Source organism: Belonocnema kinseyi, chromosome 3 (assembly GCF_010883055.1).
Source record: "Belonocnema kinseyi isolate 2016_QV_RU_SX_M_011 chromosome 3, B_treatae_v1, whole genome shotgun sequence".
Classification (NCBI taxonomy): domain Eukaryota; kingdom Metazoa; phylum Arthropoda; class Insecta; order Hymenoptera; family Cynipidae; genus Belonocnema; species Belonocnema kinseyi.
The window spans coordinates 151392932-151415093 of record NC_046659.1 but is presented as its reverse complement, the minus strand read 5'-3'; the positions used below and the strand labels follow the sequence as shown (position 1 = coordinate 151415093).

At 24.1% G+C, this 22162-nt stretch overlaps 1 protein-coding gene across 1 annotated transcript in view; it reads right to left on the bottom strand.

Moving 5' to 3' along the window:
• Nucleotides 1–6127: 6127 nt before the first annotated feature.
• The window catches only part of LOC117170105 (sorting nexin-8-like), a 48929-nt gene continuing 32894 nt past the window's right edge, over nucleotides 6128–22162 (bottom strand). The window contains exons 4-9 of the mRNA XM_033356637.1: nucleotides 21606–21799; nucleotides 21399–21516; nucleotides 20719–21169; nucleotides 14971–15187; nucleotides 10231–10419; nucleotides 6128–6478 (exon numbers count right to left, since the gene is read on the bottom strand). Of these exons, the coding sequence (XP_033212528.1) occupies nucleotides 6401–6478; nucleotides 10231–10419; nucleotides 14971–15187; nucleotides 20719–21169; nucleotides 21399–21516; nucleotides 21606–21799 (1247 nt within the window). The 3' untranslated portion in view covers nucleotides 6128–6400. The remainder of the gene's footprint in view (nucleotides 6479–10230; nucleotides 10420–14970; nucleotides 15188–20718; nucleotides 21170–21398; nucleotides 21517–21605; nucleotides 21800–22162) is intronic.

Below are 22162 nucleotides of genomic sequence, written 5' to 3'. Positions count from 1 at the left end.
TATCTATTCGGGAGTGGTGCTGACTGAAAACAGATGATTTGGAGCGATTCGCGCGCCATCTGTTGGTCATTCTAAGGACTTATTGAACTACCCTCGTACAAACAAATTTAATTCCCAACGAAATAAAATAAATTTTGAATAAAATAATTGTTTGAATTGTTATATTTTCAATTAAAATGATAATTTTTCAACCAAAATAAATAAATTTTTCAAAAATAGGTCAACTTTCAACCAGGTAGATTAGTTTTCTACCGCAAAATACCATTTTTGAGAAAAGACATTCATTTTTAACCAATAATTTAATTTTTCAACTAATAATAATATTAAACCCCAAAGCAAACAAATAATTTTTGAACAAAAGGGTTCAGCTTTTAACCAATCAGTTAAACTTTTAAATTATAAAGCTTCAAAATTATTGAAATATTTTTTAAAAAATCCTTTAAAAATTGTATACCTTTAAAATATAAATATTAAAAATTTTAATAACGTTCAATTCTATAATCTCAAAATTCAAGAATATTTAATTGTAACTCTTGAAAAATTGAAGAACTTTGAATGCAATACGCAAATCTTTAAAGCTGGAAAGGTTTTAATTGTGAAAACTTAAAAATAATTATTATATAATATTATATATTATATAAATATAATTATTTAAAAAATAATTTCAATTTTATGATGCAGTTGGGCTCTTTGTTAAAAAATAAATAAAAAATTTTTAATTATCTACATCGATCGCAATATTATCAAACTTTGAAAAAATTTAAATCCTTTGAATGAAACAACTTCATTATAGTTTTTAAACATTTTTCTAATTTTGAATGATTTTTAGGATAGGTAAGATTCAAATTTGTTAATTTTTCTTATTTTCATTTTTAAATTTAAACATCTACGGAAGAAAAGCAAAATTATTTCGCTTCCCAGCATTGGGATTCGAAGCCGCAACAATGTGAATTTTGCAGTTATTACTTAAAAAATGTAAACAGGGATAACAACGTAGAAGTAACTCAAAGAAGGAGAAAAAGGAGAAATTTTTCAGGAAGAAAATGGAAAAGACGAAAAATTACATTTTTATTTTTACATGCAGAAAACAAAACTTATTTGAATAAGAAATGCTGTATTTTTCAATAATTTCGAATGATTTTTCAATGATTTCTGTAATTATCTTTTTGAATTAGGTATTCGTTCTTATGATTAAAAATATTTTCTCTTTTAAAAAATACCATAATTTATTATTTTATTATTTATTTAACCAAATAGCCGAAGAGACGATGTTTCTGCTAAATAGTTAAATTTTCATTAATTTAATAACTTAACGGAAAAGAACTTGACCGGCAATCGGAAGTTCTGTGGTTCAATTCTTAGGTGAGCGAAGACCCTTTTTCAGAAAAATTTTAAATTTAAAATATTATTTTGTTATACAGTATTTCATCTTTCAACCACGTCATTAAATTTTCAACTAAAGAAATTAATTTTCAACTAAAATAATTAAGATATCTATCTATGAACAAAAGTTTATCATTTTGGACTCAAAATTCATTTTTCTTCTTCAAAATTGAAATTTATTCTACAAAAATCAATTATTTTGTTGAACTTTAATTTTTTCAAATTCGACTATTCAGCTGAAAATGAATCTTAAAATACTAGGATTTTCAACTCGAAAATATATTTTTTCAACAAAGAAGTTAATTTTCAACAAAATAGTTGAATTTTAAAGTAAAGACAATCATTTTTCTACCAAAAATGCAATAGTTAAATTTTCAGTTAAAAAGAATTTATTTTCAGGAAAGTAGTTGATTTTACAACCAATAAAATGCATTTTTAACCAAGTATTTGAATTTTCAACCAAAAAAGATGGATTCTCGATGAAAAATTTAATAAACTAATTTTCAACGAGGGAAGATGAGCTTTTAAACGAATTTACAAACAAATATGGAATACAGTTAAATTTTCAGTTAACAGAATTTATCTTTGTTAAAAAAAAACATATTTTCCATAAAATAATTAAGCTTTCAACAAAAGAGTAGATCTTTTTTCGGAAAAAAATTTCATAATAATTTCTTATATAGTATTTCATCTTTCAACCACGTGGTTAAATGTTCAACTAAAGAAATTAATTTTCAACTAAAATAATTAATCTTCATAAAAGAAAATGAATTTTTAATAAAGTTCAACTTTCAACTAGAGAGTTGAATTTCAAACCAAAAAAGATTCACGACGAAAAATGTAATAGTTGATATTTCAACCAAAAATTTTTTTTTTATTTCAAATTAAAAACATTTTAATTCAGCAAAAATAGACTATTTTTAAACAAATAACTTCAACTTTCATCTAAAAATATGACTTCTTAACTAAATAGAAACCTAAAAAACTAAACAATAATGTTATGTTTATGAAATTCACAGCTATGGAAGAAAATCTGACCAGTATTTAAAATAGTAATTTATTTATTTGATAACTGAGCGAATTTCACTTTTAAATTGTTTTATGATTCAACTGTAAGCTTTTATTATTAATTTGTATAAAAAAAACATATATTTTCATTAATCCAATTTGAATTTTCGCGGAACTTCTACTAAAGCAGCCAGCGCTATCTAGCAATTTTATCTTATAATATAGTTAGAAAGTCGCGGTTTTTTCAAAAAATTCCGACTTTTTGTCCAATTTTCAATTAGAGTGAGATAGTAGTGACTTAATGTTGAGAAACCTAATTATTTAAACAATTTATTATTATTTTTAATAATATTTTTTTTAGTGATGCTAGATATTACGTTTTTTTCTGAAATTTTTTACTTTTTGTCCACTTTTCACTTGGAGTTTGCAAAAATAATTTTTTTAAACAAATTATTATTGCTTATAGCTATCTTATTCTATATTCATACTAGATAGTTACAGTTTTTCCTTTAAATTGTTAACTTATTAATTAAATTAATTGAGCAAAAATAATTTTTAAAACTAATTCTTATTATTAATAACTATCTTCGTTTATTTTAAATTCCAGCTATTTGCGTTTTTTACCTGATTTTTTATCTGATGATCCTGACTCATTTCTTATTGAAGGAAAAAAATGAGGTAATTTTCAAAACGAAGTTTTCCGACCACCATGATAAATTATTTTTATCAGAAATTTTATTTATTTTTTTTGCAGATTCTTCCCCTTGAAAATTTTATTTTTTTATTTCAAATCGTATTATTAGGTTGAAAATTTAAACATTTTGTGAAAAAGTCATCCTTTTTGCTTGAAAATATTTTAGTGGAAAATCTGTTTTGGATCAAAATGCAACTGGTTGTTTGAAAATTGTTCTTCTTTCGTTCTTTCGTCTATTTCGTTAAAAAATTCATCTGTTTTAGTAGAAAATTCATATTTTTTGGATCAAAATGTAACTGTTTAGTTCAAAATTAATGTTCTTTTGTTGAGTGTTTAACTTCTGTTAAAAATTATCCTTTTTTGGTTGAATCTAACCGCTTTTGAAAAAATATAAAAAAGTTTTTAGTTGAAATATCTATTATTACATTAATTGTTTAAAATTCAACAACTTTATTCAAAAGCTATCCTATTTGGTTGATAATTCAACTATACTCTTTTGAAAACTCGTCTTTTTCGTTTAAGAATTCATCTGTTTTAGTAAAATTATCATTTTTTTTTTAAATAAAAATGCAACTATTTTGTTAAAAATCAATCTCCGCAGGTTCAGAATTCAACTTTTGTTGAAAATTCTTCTTTTTCCATTAAATTTAGCTGCTTTTTATCTAAAACTAAATTTTTTTTAAATTTAAATATCTACTATTACATTATTTGTTAAAAATGAATTTTTTAAAGGAAAATTGAAACACTTGGTGAAAAGTTAAACTACCTTGACGGAAAATCTTTTTTTTTTCTTTTAAAGATTGATAATTTTAGTTGAAAATTCATCTCATTGGTTGAAATTAATTTTTTTTAAATTTATTGTTTTAACTAAATATTTAACTATTTCAGTATAAGCTTCGTAGTTTTTTTTAAAATTACTGTCTTGGGCTAAACTTAAACTATTTTGTTGAAAATTCATCTTTTTAACAAATAATTTTTTTTAACTGAAAATTTTTTTTCTATTATTTGGTTGAAAATTTACCTTTTTTAGTTAAAAATGAGGCTTTTTTGATAGAAATATAATTTTCTTGGTTTGAAATTTCCTCTTCGTTGGCTACGAGTGTCACTTTTTAGTTCAAAATGAACTTTTGTGTTAAAAGTTCATATTTTCGAATCGAAAATTTAACTGTTTCATACAAAATTGATCTTTTAGCTGGTACTGACAATTTAATTTTCCTAATTACCTTTTTTGATTGAAAGTTGATCTTTTTTTAGTTGAGAATTCAATGATTTGTTTTGAAATGCATGTATTTTGTTAAAAAAAGTCGTCTTTTTGGTTTAAAATTCATCTCTTTTGGTAGGAATTTAAACTTTTTTCACTAAAGAATTAATACTTCGATTTTTTCTTTAGAATTCATATTTGCAGCTTAAAAATTCAAATGAATTTTGTTAAAAATTGAATTTTGTTCAAAATTCGTTTTTTTTGTATAGTTAAATCATCAACTATGACATTTTTCGTTGGGAACTCAATTTTTTAGTTTAAAATTCAACTATTTACTTAAAGGTTAAACCATTTTTTTTAAATTCCACTATTTAGTTAAAAATTCTTGCATTTTTTTAAAAGATCATTATTATCTTTGGTTGAATATTCAACTGCTTTTCTGAATATTTATCTATAAACCAAAATTTTTCATTTTGTGCTCAAAATTTATTTTTTCTTCTTCAAAATTCAAATTTATTCTAAAAAATACAATTATTTTGTTGAAGTTTAATTTTTTTTTAATTCGACCATTTGTCTGAAAATGCATTTTTGGTTGTTGACAATTCAACAATTTGGTTAAAAATTCTAATATTGGGTTAAAAATTTAATCATTTTTTGGTGGAAAATCCCACAGTTTTGTTTGAAATTTGTCTTTTTCAAATGAAAATTCATCTTTAATGGCAGAAAAAGAATATTTTTTGGTTAAAATAAATAATTAAATTAAAAATAAACAATTTTCTAATCTGAATTTTAGATGGGGCTTTTCGTTTATAAAATAGGCTATTTTAAAATTATTGGAAGATTAAAATGCTGGTCTTTGAAATCAGAGAAAAGTGAGAGAAATAAATAAATTAGTAAGAAATCTTTTCATTTTACTACTTTAAATTAATCATTAAATTAATTGAATAAACTATTTTAAAAAAATATATTTTTGATTTGAAGAAACTTAAACAATTTGTTTCTTATATTTAAAATTACTTAACGCAAGAAGGAAGTAGAACAAAAAGGAAAGGACGATATCTGTCTATAGACGAAAATTTATCATTTTGGACTCAAAATTTATTTTTTCGTCTTAAAAATTCAAATTTATTCTAAAAAATACAATTATTTTGTTGAAGTTTAATTTTTTTTTAATTCGACCATTTGTCTGAAAATGCATTTTAGGTTGTTGACAATTCCACGATTTGGTTAAAAATTCTAATATTGGGTTAAAAATTTAATCATTTTGATGGGAAATCCTACAGTTTTGTTGAGAATGTGTCTTTTTAAATTAAAAATTTCTTTTTTTATGACAGAAAAGAATTTTTTTGGTTAAAATAAATAATTTAATTTCAAAAATTTATAATGTAAATTCAAGTTGGATTTTTTCATTTATAAAATAGTACATTTAAAAAAAATTACGAGATTAAAATGCCGGTTTTTGAATATTAATGATCAGAAAAATGAACAGTTGGTCAGGGAAACCCAAAAGAAAGAAAAAAAAACAAGTGAATTTAGTAAAAAAAATTTCATTTTACCATTTTAAATTAATCTTTAAATTTATTTAATAAATGATTGAAAATTTTTATTTATATTTTTTATTAGAAGAAACCTCAACAATTTGTTGATTATTTTTTATATTATATTATAATTTTATATTTATTTGTTATTTTTATTATTTCTTAAATATTATATTATTATTTTATTGATTTTATTTATCAAGTTTATTAAGTTAATTTTATAATTACCTGACGCAAGAAGGAAGCAGAATAAAAAAGAAAGAAAGAAAACTCGTTATGCTAAACTTTAAATAATATATTTTGCATAAAAATACAACGCTCATTAACTCGATCTGCATTACATGCCTAATTTTATGTACATCTTGATATATGTACAAACTTTGCAATTACTTATAAAACATACGTAAGTACATATTTTCACACGAAGCATTAAAAAAATATTCATTGCTTTCTTATTAATAATAATAATTATTATAATTATTATAATAATAATATCAACTTGAATTCGCCTAAACATCTTAAATATTTAAATATTTATTATGTACAGAAAGTTGCAATTTTATCCCGAGGGTATTGCTATGAAAATCCGTTTGAACCACCGGCTGATTTTTCTGGTAAACATTGCTGTTCTATAGACTTCCACACTTCCGCTAGCTAGAAATTAAATATAATTGTTTGCAAAAATTAAATAAAAATTAACTTAAACCTATCAAAATTTATTCTACAAAAAATAAATAAATTATTTTGTATTAATATAGAGTGAATATAAAAATATTAACATGTAACTAAAGTTCTAGGGAATCGTATACAGTTTCATTCAATCCCATGCAATCTTTTACAATACCTTTTAATCCCTCCTTGTAAAAAAATATTTACTGTTCATAAAATAATACTGTTTTTTATCAAAAATTTTCAACTTCAAACGCTTTTAAGTTTTAATTGTGTAAGTCTTTCAGACTGCACTTTAAAATTCTTGAAATTAAAAATCCAAAATGAAGAATTTTTAAAGTAAAGGGTTTTTGAATAAAGCATTGTAAACAGAATATGATAATTCAAAAAGATATCAATTCAACTAATTATTTCAAAAAGTATTGAAATCGAACTTGGGCAGATATTTCTACTGAAAATTTGTAAAAATTTCCGGTCAAGAAACAAATTTCCGGTTTTTCCCGGTCTCATAAAATTTTTATTAATTTATTAATTTATTTAAAACAAAAAAAATGTCATTTCTACTATAGAAGATGGATTTTTAACAAAATACATGAATTTTCGACAAAATAATTCAATTTTTAACATAATAGTTGAATTTTTAACCTCAAAGGATAAATTGCGAACAAAAAAGTGTAATACTTTATATTTTAATCAAAAAATATGAAATTTATACAAAACAAACAATTTTAACGAAAAAGACAAATTTTAAACAAATCAAGATTTTTCACTCATGAAAGGAATAAAAGTTTATCGAAATGGTTAAACGTTCAAACCAAAAGACGAATTTTCTCTACAAAAATTGATTTTTCGAACAAAAATATGACTTTTCAGTAAAAAAATTAATTTTTTACGAAACTGGTGCATTTTTACCCAATAAGCATGAAATTTCAAACTAAGACAATTATTTTTTTTACAAAAGAGGAGCATTTTCAATTTAAAAAGAATTTAACAAAATATGTGCTTAAACTTTCAACCAAAGATAAATTTTTAACCAAAAAGTTGCATTTTCATTTGAAAAATGATATTTGTACTAAAACAGGTAAATTTTTAAATCTCGAAGATAAATTTTGTGAAAATAGTTGAATTTTCGGTTAAAAAAAGATTTCAATTGACATTCCACGATCAAAAAAGCAATTTTTAAACAAGAAATAAGTTTTTCTGAACAAAAAAAAATCTGAATTCCAAAAGGACAAATCTTTTTTCGACCAAAAATGACGAAAATATAACAAAATAGTTGAATTCTCTACCAAATAGTTGCATTTTTATCCAAAAAAAGATTATATTTCGTTCTAAAACAGATGAATTTTTAATTAAAAAGGACACCATTTTTTTTAAACTGAACTTTCACCCAGAAAAATTTCAGTTCGTTTTTTAACACCAAACTATAAATTAAAAAACAAAGAGTAAATTTACTAAGAAATAGTTAAATAAGATAGTGTAATTGTGAAACAAACTCTTGCATTTTTATCCAATAAAGATCAAATTTCTTTCAAAATAGCTGAATTTTTAATTGAAAAAAAATTCCCCAAAAACAGATGAATTTTGTAAGAAAAAATAAATTCCTACAAAAAAAAATGAATTTGAATTCAAAAAGGACGAATCTTTTTTTCAACCAAAGATGATGAAAAAACAAAAAAATAGTTAAATTCTCTACCAAATATTTGCGTTTCTATTCAAAAAATATATTAGATTTTGTACTAAAAAAGATGATCTTTTTAATAAAAAAAAACGACACAATTTATTTTTTAAGTTGAACTATCACCCAGAAAAGATTCCGGTTCGTTTTTTAACATCAAAATATAAATTAAAAAACAAAAAGTAAATTTACTAAGAAATTGTTAAATTTTTAACAAAACAGTGGAATTTTCAACCCAAAAGTATGCCTTTTTAACAAAATATAGAAATTGTCAAACATTTGCATTTTCATCCGATAAAGATAAAGTTTCTCTTCAAATCGCTGAATTTATAATTTAAAAAAAATTCCCGAAAAACGACATGCGTTTTTATCCAATAAAGTTACAATTTCCTTTAAAATAGCTGAATTTTTAATTGAAAAAAATATCCGAAAAAAGGTGAATTTTCATTCAGACAAGATTTCAGTTCTTTTTTTAACACTAAAATATGAAATTTAAACAAAAAGTCTGAATTCTTTAAAACTTTATTTTTTAAAAGTATTCAAATTCTAAAGAATTTGAAGAGATGTAAAAAATTTCAAGGGATTTTTTGAGAATGTTTGAAAAGAAATTAAATCAAATTTAATGAAAATTTTAAGGGATTCCTAATAATTTCAAAGATTTTAATGGATTTTATGGTGTTTTAAGGAATTTTACAACATAAAAAGTATTTTATTAACCCTTAAAGGGCACACTTCCGTAAAATTACATAAAGAGCATACTGGGTCTTAAGTACCCAAGGGTATTCAAACCTGTGCCGTGCCGACGATATTGGATCGTTTTTTACAAGAACATCAATTAATAATGTTCAATCTATCTAGTTTAAGAAAAAAAGCTTTCATAACAGTTTTTGAAATTTAAAGTAGTTAAAAAAATCCTTTTTGGATTTGTAAAAATCAAAATTATCTTAAAATGACATACAAAAATAGGTTTTTATGTAATTTGTTAATCTGGCGCCATATGTTCCATTTTCTTGAATTTGGTACGTTTTGCTAAAGCGTAAATAAGTCCCTGGGTGTTATATACCCAGTATGCCCTTTAGGGGTTAATTATCCAAGGATTTCAGGCGATTTCAAAGATTTTTACGGATTTAAACGAATTTTCTAGAGAAATTTAATGAATAAGATATAGGAAATCCATTAAATTAATAAAAAATTTAATGAATAGATTTAATCCTTAAAATGCATTGTGGGTGTCTAACACCCCAAGAAATTTTCAAACTCTTATAAACTATACTTAATTCGAAAAAAATGAGTAAGTTTCGCCATCCAGCTTTAGTTGGAGTCATTAACTATAAGTAAAAAAAATCGTGGGGTGCAAATAAATATCTTTTTTGAAAGCACCCATTTTGCAATATCTTTTTTTATGAAAGTACACTATTTCAAAAGTATATACATAAATTTTCAGGTTAAAATAACTAAATTTGCGTGAGTTATGAATTTTTAAGTAAAAAAAAAACCCATTTTTTCACTTTTTTCCAATAATCTTTTTAACAACCTTAAAATAAATAAATAACAATATAATCAACTCTACCTTATAAAAGATACCTTAAGCTATACCCGATAATTTTATTGTGACAAAATATTCAATAGGGGTTACAGAATAGATGATTAAATACCCTGGGGTATTTAATACCCACAATGCACTTTACCGTGATTCTTACCATGTATGCACTTTGAGGGTTAATTTAAATGATATTAAAGGTTTTTCAATGTATTTATATTTTTAAAATGGATTTTTACACTGTCCAATGTTTAAAAATATATTATAATATTTTTATTTGAATGAAACAATTTAAATAATAGTGTTTCGGTACGTATGGCAGGAAAAACCTTATTTTTCAACTAAAATAAAAGTCAATAATTTAACAAAAATTATGTTTATAAACGTTGCGAACTTTAGTTACATGTAATAAACTCGTGGAAACAAGTATCAAAATTAAATTGTTTTTTTCTTTTTTTAAATCATGCGCTATCTATAAATTTTTTAAATATACAAATTATTAGAGGAAAATAAATATACCTCCGAATGTCCTCGAATCTGGACGCTCACAAGACTTTGTAAAACTGTGGCAAGAATTTCTAAATGCGAATGGACCAACTGCGTTTCCATGTGTAGACAATAAAGCGAAAATAAATTCCTCAACTCCACATTCGCAATTATAGATTCTTGAGCCACCATTTTATTTTCTAAATACTCCACAGTATCAGCCTGAGAAAAAAATAATTTATTCTGAATTAAAAGCAATTAAAATAAGGAAAACTTGATTTAAAAATTATTTAAATAAATGCAGGCCTCGGACTCATCACACTATTTGGTACTTTTTTTTAGCGATGACACCATTCTGCTATTTCTATTTAATAAAAAAATAATAATACTGAACGCACTGTTTTCTCACATGTCTGATATTTTCCTCAAAAAATATTTTTGAACTTCTTCGCTAATGCTGAATTTTCAAACCAAACAGATCAGTTTTTAACAACAACAAAAAAATAATTTTGAACCAAATAATAACATTTTCAACAACAAAATTATATTCTAGAATTGTACAAATTTTCGAAAAAACTTTTCATCTTTTAAGTCAAAGAGAAGAATTTTCTAAAAAAATAATTAAATTTTTAATCTGAAAATACTCACGTTTACTAAAAAATGCAATAGTTAATTTTAAAAACATTTTAACACACTTAAACAGATTAATTTTTTTATCATGCAATTTCATTTTTAACAAAAAATTGATTTTCTACCAAAAAGACCAATTTCTAAAAAAATAATCTATTTTTTACCAAATATTTGAATTTTCAACTAAAAAAGATCAATTTTTAACCAAAAATCGAATAGTTAATTATTCAGTTAAAAAAATAAATTTTCCATAAAAAGAAAACGAATTTTCTATAAGATGGCTGAACTTTCCAGCCAAAGAGAAAAATTTTCTAAAAAACAATTGCATTTTAAACCTGAAAATACTTATTTTTACAAAAAAAAAAGTGACAATTGATGCTTAAACAACAAAGATTTTAATTTTAAATAAAAAACTCTTTAATATAATCAAAAAGACGAATTTTCAACAAAATACTTGAAACCTTAACTAAACTAGCTTAATTATTAACAATACAGTTGCATTTTTTACAAAAAAACTGATGTTCTACTGAAGGGGCGAATTATTAACAAACTACATTTTTTTGTTACCAAAAAGTTCGATTTTAAACGAACAGGATTAATTTTCTATTGAAGAAGATTTTTTAAAGAAAATACATGAATTTTTAAACAAATAGTTAAATTTTCAACTAAAAAAGATCAACTTTCAACAAAAATCGAACAGTTAAATTTTCAGTAAAAAAAATTAATTTTCCATTAAAAGAAAATGAATTTTCTAGAAGGCCTTTGGATTTGCAACCCACATAGCTAAATTCTCTAAAGCACAGTTGCATTTTTATCACAAAAATCATAATTTTCATCCAATAATGTAATAGTTTATATCTATTTGATATTTAAACCAAGAAGGATTTAATTGTAAATAAATAAAATTTAATATAATAAAAAACAAACACGAATTTTGAATAAAATACTTTAAATCTCAACTAAAAAAGAGTAATTTTCAACCGTGCAGTTGCATTTTTAAACAAAAAAAATTGATTTCCTACAAAAAAAGACGAATTTTTGACAAAATACATTTATTTTTTACTAAATAATTAAATTTTTATCCAAGAGGATTAGTTTCTATAAAAAAACTATTTTTAAGATTTTTAAGATAAGTTTTTGACAAGAAATCGAATGGTTAAATTTTCAGCTAAAAAATTAATTTTCAATAAAAAGAAAACGAATTTTCTACAAGACTATACAATTTTTAAACCAAAGAGAACAATTATCTCCAAAACAGTTACATTTTCAATCTGGAAATATTAATTTTCAACAAAAAATGTAACAGCTGATATTTAAACCTTAAAATATTTTTATTTTAAATAAGAAACAGCTTAATATAATCAAAAAATATAAATTTTTAACCAAATAGTTAAATTTTTTGTGAAAGAAGACCAATTTTCAACAAGTTACATACACTATCAATTAAATATTGTGAACAATGGATGAGATGTTGGTAAAATTTGTTTTATTATTTTTTAGTTTATATTTTTTTCGTTTCTAAAATTATTTTAATAAATAGACGAATTTTTAAATTAAAAATGATCGATTATAATTTATAAAAGGTTTACTTAAATTTTTATTGAGGAGAATTAATTTAAAATAAAAAATCGAATTTTCTGCAAAACTGTTTAATTTTGTACTAAATTCTTAATTTTTATACAAAATTCTGGAACTTCTAAGTGAAAAAATGAATTTTTTTATAAAATAGTTGAATTTTTAACCCGTGAATATGAATTTTCAACAGAAAATTAAATTTAAAACCGATCAGTTAAATTTTTAATAAAATAGTTTAATTCTGAGTTTTAAAAAAGTGAATATTCAACTAAAATTCTGATGATCAATAAAAAAAACGACATTATAATAAAGTAGTTCAACTTTCAACCCATGAATTGAATATTCCATTTTAAACGATGAATTTTCAACCAAGCAATTACAAATTTGTCCAAAAAATTAACTTTCCGCCAAAAAGACGAATTGTTAACAAAATAATACATTTTCTACCAAATAGTTGGATTTTCAAACAAGAAGATTAATTTTTTGGTCGAAAAAGGCGGTTTTTTTAAAAATAAAATGCATGGATTTTAAAACAAACAGTTAAATTTTTAACTAAAACAGATAAATTTTTAACCAAAAATTTAATAGCTAAAGTTTCAGATTAAATAAAAAAATCCATACAAAGAAAACGAATTTTCTATAAGACTGTTAAATTTTCAAACCGAAGAGAAGAATTCTCTAGAAAACAGTTACATTTTCAACCTGGAAATACTAATTTAAAAAAATTAATAGCTATAATTAAAACCAAAAAAATTTAACTCTAAATAAGAAACAGTTAAATATGACCAAAACAAACGAATTTTCAACAAAATACATCAATTTTAAACCAAATAGTTTAATTTTCTACTAAAAAATTCGATTTTTTCAACAATTTACGTAAATTTTAAACAAAAATTTTAAACAATGCATGTGATATTTGTCCAAATTTTATTTTAATAATTTTTAGTATATATTTTTTTCGAGCCAACATTTTTCAAACGAAATAGATAAATTTTTAAACCAAAAGTATCAATTAATAATAAAAAAATGAGTTTTTTACAAAATAGTAATAATTGAAAAACAATTAATTAATTAGTAATTAATAACAGTGTAATTTTTTATCAAATAGTTGAATTTTATGCAAAACTGTTGAATTTTCCAGCCAAAAAGATGAATTTTCTATAAAATAGTTGAATTTTTGAATTAAGAATATGAATATTCAACAGGAAAGTTATTTTAAAACCAATCAGGTGAATTTTCAATAAAATAGTTAAACTTTCAGTTGAAAAATTTGATTTTTATCTAAAAAAAAAAATAAGTTCTAAAAAAGTAATTCAACTTTCAACCAGGGAGTAGAATTTTCAATCTGAAAAAAATTAATTTTCAACGAAAAATTTAATATTTTAAAACAAAATATTATAATCCAAAACAAAAACGAATTTTCATCCCAAAGCTTGAATCCTAAACTGAAAAATATTAATTTTCTACCAAACACTTGCATTTTTTAGTTAACAAATTGATTTGCTACAACAAAAAATAATTTTGAAAAAATACATAAATTATCAACCAACCAATTAAATTCTCAACTGAAAAGATTAATTTTCTACCAAAAGAGACAAATTCTCAAAAAATAAATCAACTTTGTTTCAAATAGTTGGATTTTCAACCAAGAAGATTTATTTTCTACAAAAACGATAAATTTCCAATCAAATTCATTAATTTTTAATGAGATAGTTACATTTTTAAACTACAAAAAGTCAATTTTGAACCAAAAATATCATAGGTAAATTTTTTATTGCAAAAAATTAATTTTTAGCAAATAAAGAAACGAATTTTCTATAAAACAGTTGAACTTTCTACCAAATAGTTGAATTTTTTACTAAATTGATTAATTTTTTACTGAATTATTAAATTTTCTACTAAATTGTTAAATTTTCCAGCCAACAAGGCGAATTTTCTATTAATAGTTCCATTTTCAACCAAATAGTTGAAATTTTTTACTGAATTATTAAATTTTTTACTAAATAGTTAAATTATCAGTTGAAATTTTTTTAACAGAAAACGAAACAAAAAAATCAGAATTTTGAACAAATTACATAAATTATCAAGCAAACATGTTTTAACCGAGGAGAATAATTTTTCACCAAAAGAGATAAGTTTTCAATAATCAAAAAGAGGAATTCAAACATTTATTAAAACTTTCCATCAAATTGTTCAATTTTTTAACAGAAAAACACTAACTTTCTATAGAACAGTTGAATTTTGAACCAAAAAAATGTGAATTTTCAGGCCTAAAAATAATTAAAAAATGCCTAAGTAAAAAAAGATGAATTCTTAACGAAAATTTTAATAGTAGAATTTTCAGTCAAGAAGAAAAATGAGAAAGAGAGGAAAGACTTTAAAACCTGCGATAAATAAACAGGATGTTTGACAAAATTTGAAGAAACTGCTGGACACTATTTTGACACTATTTTTAAAAATCTGTGTCACTATTTACACTATTTTTTTATTTTTAGGTGAGTCAGACGCCTGTAAATGTAAATAAAATATATTAAAAAAATAAAATTTATTTAAAAAAATAAAACTCACATCAGTCCCGCGAATGACGCCTTGCATTTGTCGCTTTTTCAAAGCCAACATGGTCGACAAAGCTCGCTGATGATCTGCACTGACTCCCCTTTCATGTCTTTCACATAAACTTCTGTGAGCCACGAGAATATCCAATAATAAATTCAAACGTTCACAAACCATAGTTTCTTCTCTCACTGCTTGTTGCAAAGCTCTGGTTGAAAGTAGATTAATTTCCCTGAAAATCATAAGAAATCAATTTTATAGTGCGAATTTTCGAAGCTCTTCGCCTGGGGTGATTGCTAGAGAGATTGATCAGCGAACTGGGTCTGAGCAGTGTGGCGGAACGAACGCGTTATTTAACCCTTAAAGTGCATTGTGGGTATTTGAGACCTCAAGCAATTTTCAAACTCTTATAAATCATACTTAATTCGAAAAAATTGAGTAAATGTCGCCATCTAGCTTTAGTTGGAGACACTAACTATAAGTAAAGTCGTTTAGCATACTGCGTCAAGCGTCAGTCTACTAGCAGCAGCTGCTGAAAGTGAAGGTAAAAAAATCGTGGGGTATTTGACACCCAGTGTGTACTTTGTCAGTGTAAAAGTAATTTTCGAGCAAATTTTGTTGTTGAAATTTTATTAATTTTTGTTTACTTTCTAACGCAAGTATATCATATGAAGTGAAATAATTTTTTTTTATTATTTAATACTTTTTTTCTTCATAGATAGCTCATAACTTACGGCAGCGCGTCATGCAAGAGTAGACTTTGGATGTGTTGAATAATATATAGTTGTTAAAATAAAGATATATATGTCTCTTTTTTCAATTTCTTGTATTTTTATGGTATTACATGTCCAAGTTCCTCGATTTTTATAAGAAAAAAATCTGATTCATCATTTTATCATAAAATTGACTTTTCAAATGTGCAAATAAATATTTTTTTTTTTTGAATGCACCCATGTTGCAATATTTTTCTAATGAAAGCACACAATTTCAAAAGTATAGTCTTAAATTTTCAGGTTAAAATAATTAAAATTGGATGAGTCATGAATTTTTAAGTAAAAAACACATTTTTTCACTTTTTTCCATAATTTTGTTAATAAACTTAAAATAAATAAATGGCTATAAAATGAACTCCACCTTATAAAAGATACCTTAAACTCTATCGAATAATTTTATTGTAATAATACATTCAATAGAGGTTAAACAATACACGGTTTAATACGCTGGGGTGTTGCAGACCCACGATGCACTTCACCGAGATTTTTAGCATGTATGCAATTTGAGGGTTAAAACAAAAATGATTATATAGGTTTAAACAAAATTTGAAATTATTTAATAGTTTTGGGATATATAAAAGTTTTTTTTACAGAAAATTGGATAGTTTTAACAAAAATTATGAATTGTAGAAGAAGATATAAAATTCTGAATAATATTCTGTCATTTTAGAGTTTTTCATAAAAAATTATTGATATTTTTGAATAAAAAAAATATATTTCACAGAATATTTACAGGTATTTAACAAATTTAGCTTACGTTAGTGTGTTTCATCCGATATTGTCATTGAATCAAAATCATTAGATTTAAATCCAATGACTTTTGTTTAAAATAATAAAACTGATTAGCTTGAAAATTTTCGGATTGCGATAATATTGTTAGTCAAAAATTGACGTTTTTAATTTTAAAAAATCATTCGATTTCAAAGAAGATTTATAATTTTTTAACAATTTCTGGTTACGATGTTATTTTATATCAAAAGTTGGTATTTTTAAACAAAAATTATAATAATTTGAACAAGAATTAGAATCTCCAAACGTTATTTTGGATCATTTATTTTAATTTAATTATTTTAATTATTAATTATTTATTTTAATTTATTCCATTCATTCTAAAAGTTGAGTTTTCTGTGAAAAACATTAGTTAGAATACTTTAATTTAAAGCAAAAAAAAAAACAATTTTCAACTAAAATGATGAACATTTAACTAAAAGACTTGAATTTAAAAAAAAAATGAATTTTCAACTAACAAGATTAATTTTCTACCAAAAAAGAAATAATTTTCAAAAAAAAATCATACATTTTTTGAAGAAATAGTTGAATTTTGAAATAAAAAAAAACTGTCAACCGTAAATGGAATAGTTAGATTTTTAGTTCATAAAATTAATTTTTAACTTAACTCATGAATTTTCAATCAAAAATGATTAATCTTCACCTGAATTAGTTAAATTATTAAACTAACAAAACAGAATTTTGGTTAAAAATAATATAAATTGTCACCCAAAACTTAAATAATTAAATTTTAAGTAAAAAAATCTAATGTTCAGCCAAAAAAATGAATGTTTAACCAAAAAGATTAATTTCTACCAAAAAATACGAATTTTTAACTGAAAAAGATAATTTTTCACCTGAAAATTGAATAATTCAATTTTAAGCCAAAAAATGAATGTTTAACGAAATAAATTAGTCTTTAATTAATATTATGGAATATTCAACTGGCATAATAATTACATTTTCAGTTAAAAACTAAACATTATTTTCTGAAAAAAAAAGTTTTTAAAAAAACTTATCAGGAGTTTAACTTTTAACCAAGTAATTTTAGTTTCAAAGTAAAAGATTAATTTTCAACCTTAATGATAATTATTTAACTGAAATACTTGAATTTTTAACCGATAAGAATAATTTTTAGACAAGGATATTAACTTTTTAAAAGAGAGATAATTTTCAATATTCGAGATGAATAAGTTAAATTTCCCGTTACAACAATTACATTAAAAAAAGAAATTAACTTAAAAAAATATAGTTACATTTTCAAACAGAGTGATTAAATTTTAAATAAAAAATATCAATTTTAAGTTTAACTTTTAACGACGTAATTTTATTTCCAACCTTAAAGATGAATTTTCAACCGACAAGAATTTTTAGATCAGATCAATTTTCAATTAAAATGGAACAGTTGAATTTTCAGTTGAAGAACTTAATTTTAAACTCAACTGCATTTTCCTTTTTCTGCATTTTACATTTTCAACTAAAATGATAAATCTTAAGCTGGGAGCTTTAAAAGCTTCATGAAAAAGAGGAATTTTCAAAACATAAATATTTATTTTTTATCAAAAATACTAATTTTGCGCGAAGTAAACATTTTAAAACAAACAGTTGAATTTTGAATTAAAAAATGTAAATTTTCAGCCAAATAGTGGAAATTTCATGAAAAAAAAGATACATTTTTTATTTATGATGTAAAAGAAATTTCGGCTCATCAGATACAAAAAGAGCAATTGAAAAAGGCGGGAGAAAATAAATTTTTAACAAAAAATAGAATAGTTAAATTTTCTCTTAAAATCCAGTTCTACAAAAAAAATCCATTTCAAAGCAGATTCAAAACTTTTTAACAATTTTAAGTTAATGTTGGTGTTTAACACCTGAAATTGGTATTTTTCGTAAAAAATAATTCAATTTTAAAAAATATTAATAATTTTTGGTACAATTTTAGGTGAAGCTAGCGATTTTTACTCGAAATATAGATATAAATTTCAAAGAAGATGGACAATTTTGGAACAGTTTAAGTTTATATTAACATTTTTCACCGGAAATGGGTTATTTTATGACAGCTTTGTTAGTCGAAATTTTTTATTTTCAGCAACAAAAAAAATCATTAGGTTTTTAAGATTATAATTTTTTTTGTATGATCATTCAGTCATTAAATTCATCATTTTTACTTTTGTTGGCATTTCTGTACAGAAAATCGGTACTTTTGATAAAAAATCATTGAATTTCAAACGTAATTTTTTTAACGATATTTAAAGAATATTAAAATTTTTTATCAAATAATACGGCATGTTAGCATCATTCTTCGGAAATCAGTTATTAAAAAAAAATCATTTTTAGAGATTTACCGTAATTTTAGAGGTAATTTATGGAATTCACCATAAATTGGTCATGTATGTTAATTTTAAAGGTAAATATTGTAAGATACCATAAATTACCCAAAAGAAATTTTTAAAAATTTCCATAAATTTCAGGAAATTTATAAAAGCTTTCGGCCATTTATGGTAATTTTATAGGTAAATATGGTAAGTTATCATTAATAACCTAAAATTATTTTAAAAATTCGGTCATTTATGGTAATTTTCCAGATAAATATGATCACTTTCTATAAATAACCCAAAATTTATTTTTTTAAATTTCCATGAATTTCTAGAAATTTATGACAATTTTCGATCACTTATGGTAATTTTTAAGGTAAATATGGCCACTTAACACAAATCACCCAAAATTCATTTTTTTAATTTCCATAAATTTCCTGATATTTATTGAAAAATCGGTTATTTATGGTAAATTTACAGGTAAATATGGTAAATTATCATAAATTACCCAAATTCATTTGTTTAAATTTCCATGTACTTCAGAATTTTTTTTAATGGTAATTTTATAGGTAAATATGGTAATTTATCATAAATTACCCAGCATTTATGGCAATTTGGCAGGTAAATATGGTCAATTACCATAAATGACCTAAAATTAATTTTTTACTTTAGCGGAAATTTTTTTGAAAATTTGGTCATTTATGGTAATTTTACAGGTAAATATGGTGAGATAGCATAAATTACCCAAGTCATTTAAAAAAATTTTCAATAAATTTCAGGAAATTTATAACAGCTTTCGGTTATTTATGGTAATTTTATAGGTAAATATGCTAAGTTATCATAAATTACCCAAAATAGATTTTTAAAAATTTTCGGAAATTAATGAAAATTTTCGGTCATTTATGGTAATTTTACTGTTAAATGTGGTCAATTTTTATAAATTACCCAAAATTAATTTTTAAAATTTTTATAAATTTCCTGAAATTCATTCCAAAATCGGTTATTTATGGTAAATTTACGGGTAAATATGGTAAGTTATCATTAATTACCCAAAATATATTTTAAAAAATTTACATGAATTTCCGGAAATTTAAAAGTCGGTTATTTTAAAGATAAATATGGTAAGTAATCATTAATTACCCAAAATATTTTTTTAAAAATTTGCATGAATTTCCGGAAACTTATGAATATTTTCGGTCATTTATGGTAATTTGACACAAAAATATGGTCACTTTCTATAAATTACCCTAAATGTATTTTTAAAATTTCCTGAAATTTATTGAAAAATCAGTCATTTATGGTAATTTTACAGGTAAATATGGTAAGATATCATAAATTACTCAAAATAAATTTTCATGAATTTCCGGAAATTTATGAACATTTTCGGTAATTTATGGTAATTTTACAGGTAAATATGGTCACTCTCTGTAAATTACCCAAAATGTATTTTTAAAATTTCCATAAATTTCCTGAAATTTATTTAAAAATCGGTTATTTATGGTAACTTCACAGGTAAAGATGGTAAGTATTCATAAATGACCCAAAATACAATTTAAAAAATTTCCATAAGCTTCCGAATTCTTTTTTTAAATCGGTCATTTATGGTAATTTTATAGGTAAATATGATAAGTTATCATAAAAAACCTAAAATTAATCTTAAAAAATTTCCATAATTTCTGAAAATTTATTTTAAAAATCGGTCATTTATGATAATTTTAAAAGTAAATATGGTAAGTTATCATAAATTACCCACAATAAATTTTAAAAAATTTCCGGAATGTTATTTTAAAAATCGGTCATTTATGATAATTTTACATGTAAATATAGTAAGTTACCACAAATTACAGAAAATTCCTCTGGAAAAATTTCCATAAATTTCTGGAACATTGAAAATTACTTTTACTTACTTTGAAATTGTGTGAAATCCTTTTTTCATATCCTCCACTCCCGTCAACCATGCGCTTGTCCCGTGAGATTCTGAGGAGGCTAAATTATTCAAGACTGTCCCCATTTCGACCATGTCGACCGCATAAGCATGAGACCGGATTGCCAAGCAGTCTGCTATATTCTTCAATCTCGAAATCCCCAAAAGTATCACTCGAATTTGATCCCTGCTATTCGCAAATTCTGTCAAGGTTTCCTGAGGTACAAGTTCTTTGGCTCTTGAGGACAATTCCGACGTAGCAAATTCGTCGGGCACTCTTCGAAAAACTTCTCGAATTTTGTGCTGGGTCTCCTCGCCAGTGTAGGTGAAAAAAAAATGAACGATTGGATCTTTATTCACGACTGGATGACGCGCAAGCAATGTCAGGAATCTCAAGAGGGACCTTCTCCTTTCCTCCAAGAATTGAGAATCAGCTGGAAAATTGTTTAAAATTAATCATTTTTAATACTCTCATCTCATTTTATGGGTACACCAAACTCTCCAGTCTCGATTCCAGTCCAATGTTAATGCATAATATTGCGCAATCTCCACATGTGAGTAACCGCGCACTGTGCTTTTCCGCCACGCTGTTCTAGAAAAACCGAGACCGGGGGGACAGAAACCGAGAGTTTGGTGTAATTCGTATTTTGTTAGGTAACTCACCCCCAACAATTTTCTTCGGTGGTAATTTTGGAATCAACCTATAGGGAAACCTGGTCAGAAGGAGTTCGTGGAGTGACACAAAGTCGTTGTATCTTCTATATACGACAGAATTAAATCTCTGAAAGGAATTTTTAAAGGAAATTTTTAAGTTAATTCGACAGGATATTAGTTTATTCTTCAATTATTGTCGAGTGGTTTGACTCTTACCTTACTCGATACTTGATACTCGACGTGTTTTAAAAAAATACCCTTCTTTTCTGGTAACAAGTTAACTTCAATAGAGTCTATGTTGCAGATATCAGTGTAAGTGAGATTCAGCTTTGCAGGATTGTATCCTCTGTGTAATCGCTGAGCCAGAAGGATCACTTCTGACAAATCCCCTAAAGATGGTATCGGTAATTCTAAAAATACAAAACAAAAATTGGTCCAAGTGGGCGCTTCGCGCCTACAAAAAAAGGTTTGACGGCCTATTAAGACGTTAATTAGGTCTTTCAAATCTACCTATCCTATAACCCCTTATTTCTCCTATATTCACCTCCCATTTTCTACTCCCCGCTCCCCTTACTTCTCCAGTTAACACTCCTTTACCCTTCTTTTTCCTCTCCTCCCTGCCCATCCCTTCCCCTTCCCAACTCACCATCCTTTCCGATCATTCCCCTACATCATCTCCCCTTATCCCCCCTACTTAATCACCCCTAATCTCCCCTACCTTTTCTCCACTCACTTCCTTTCCCTAATTTTTCCTTAATTCTCGTACTAACACT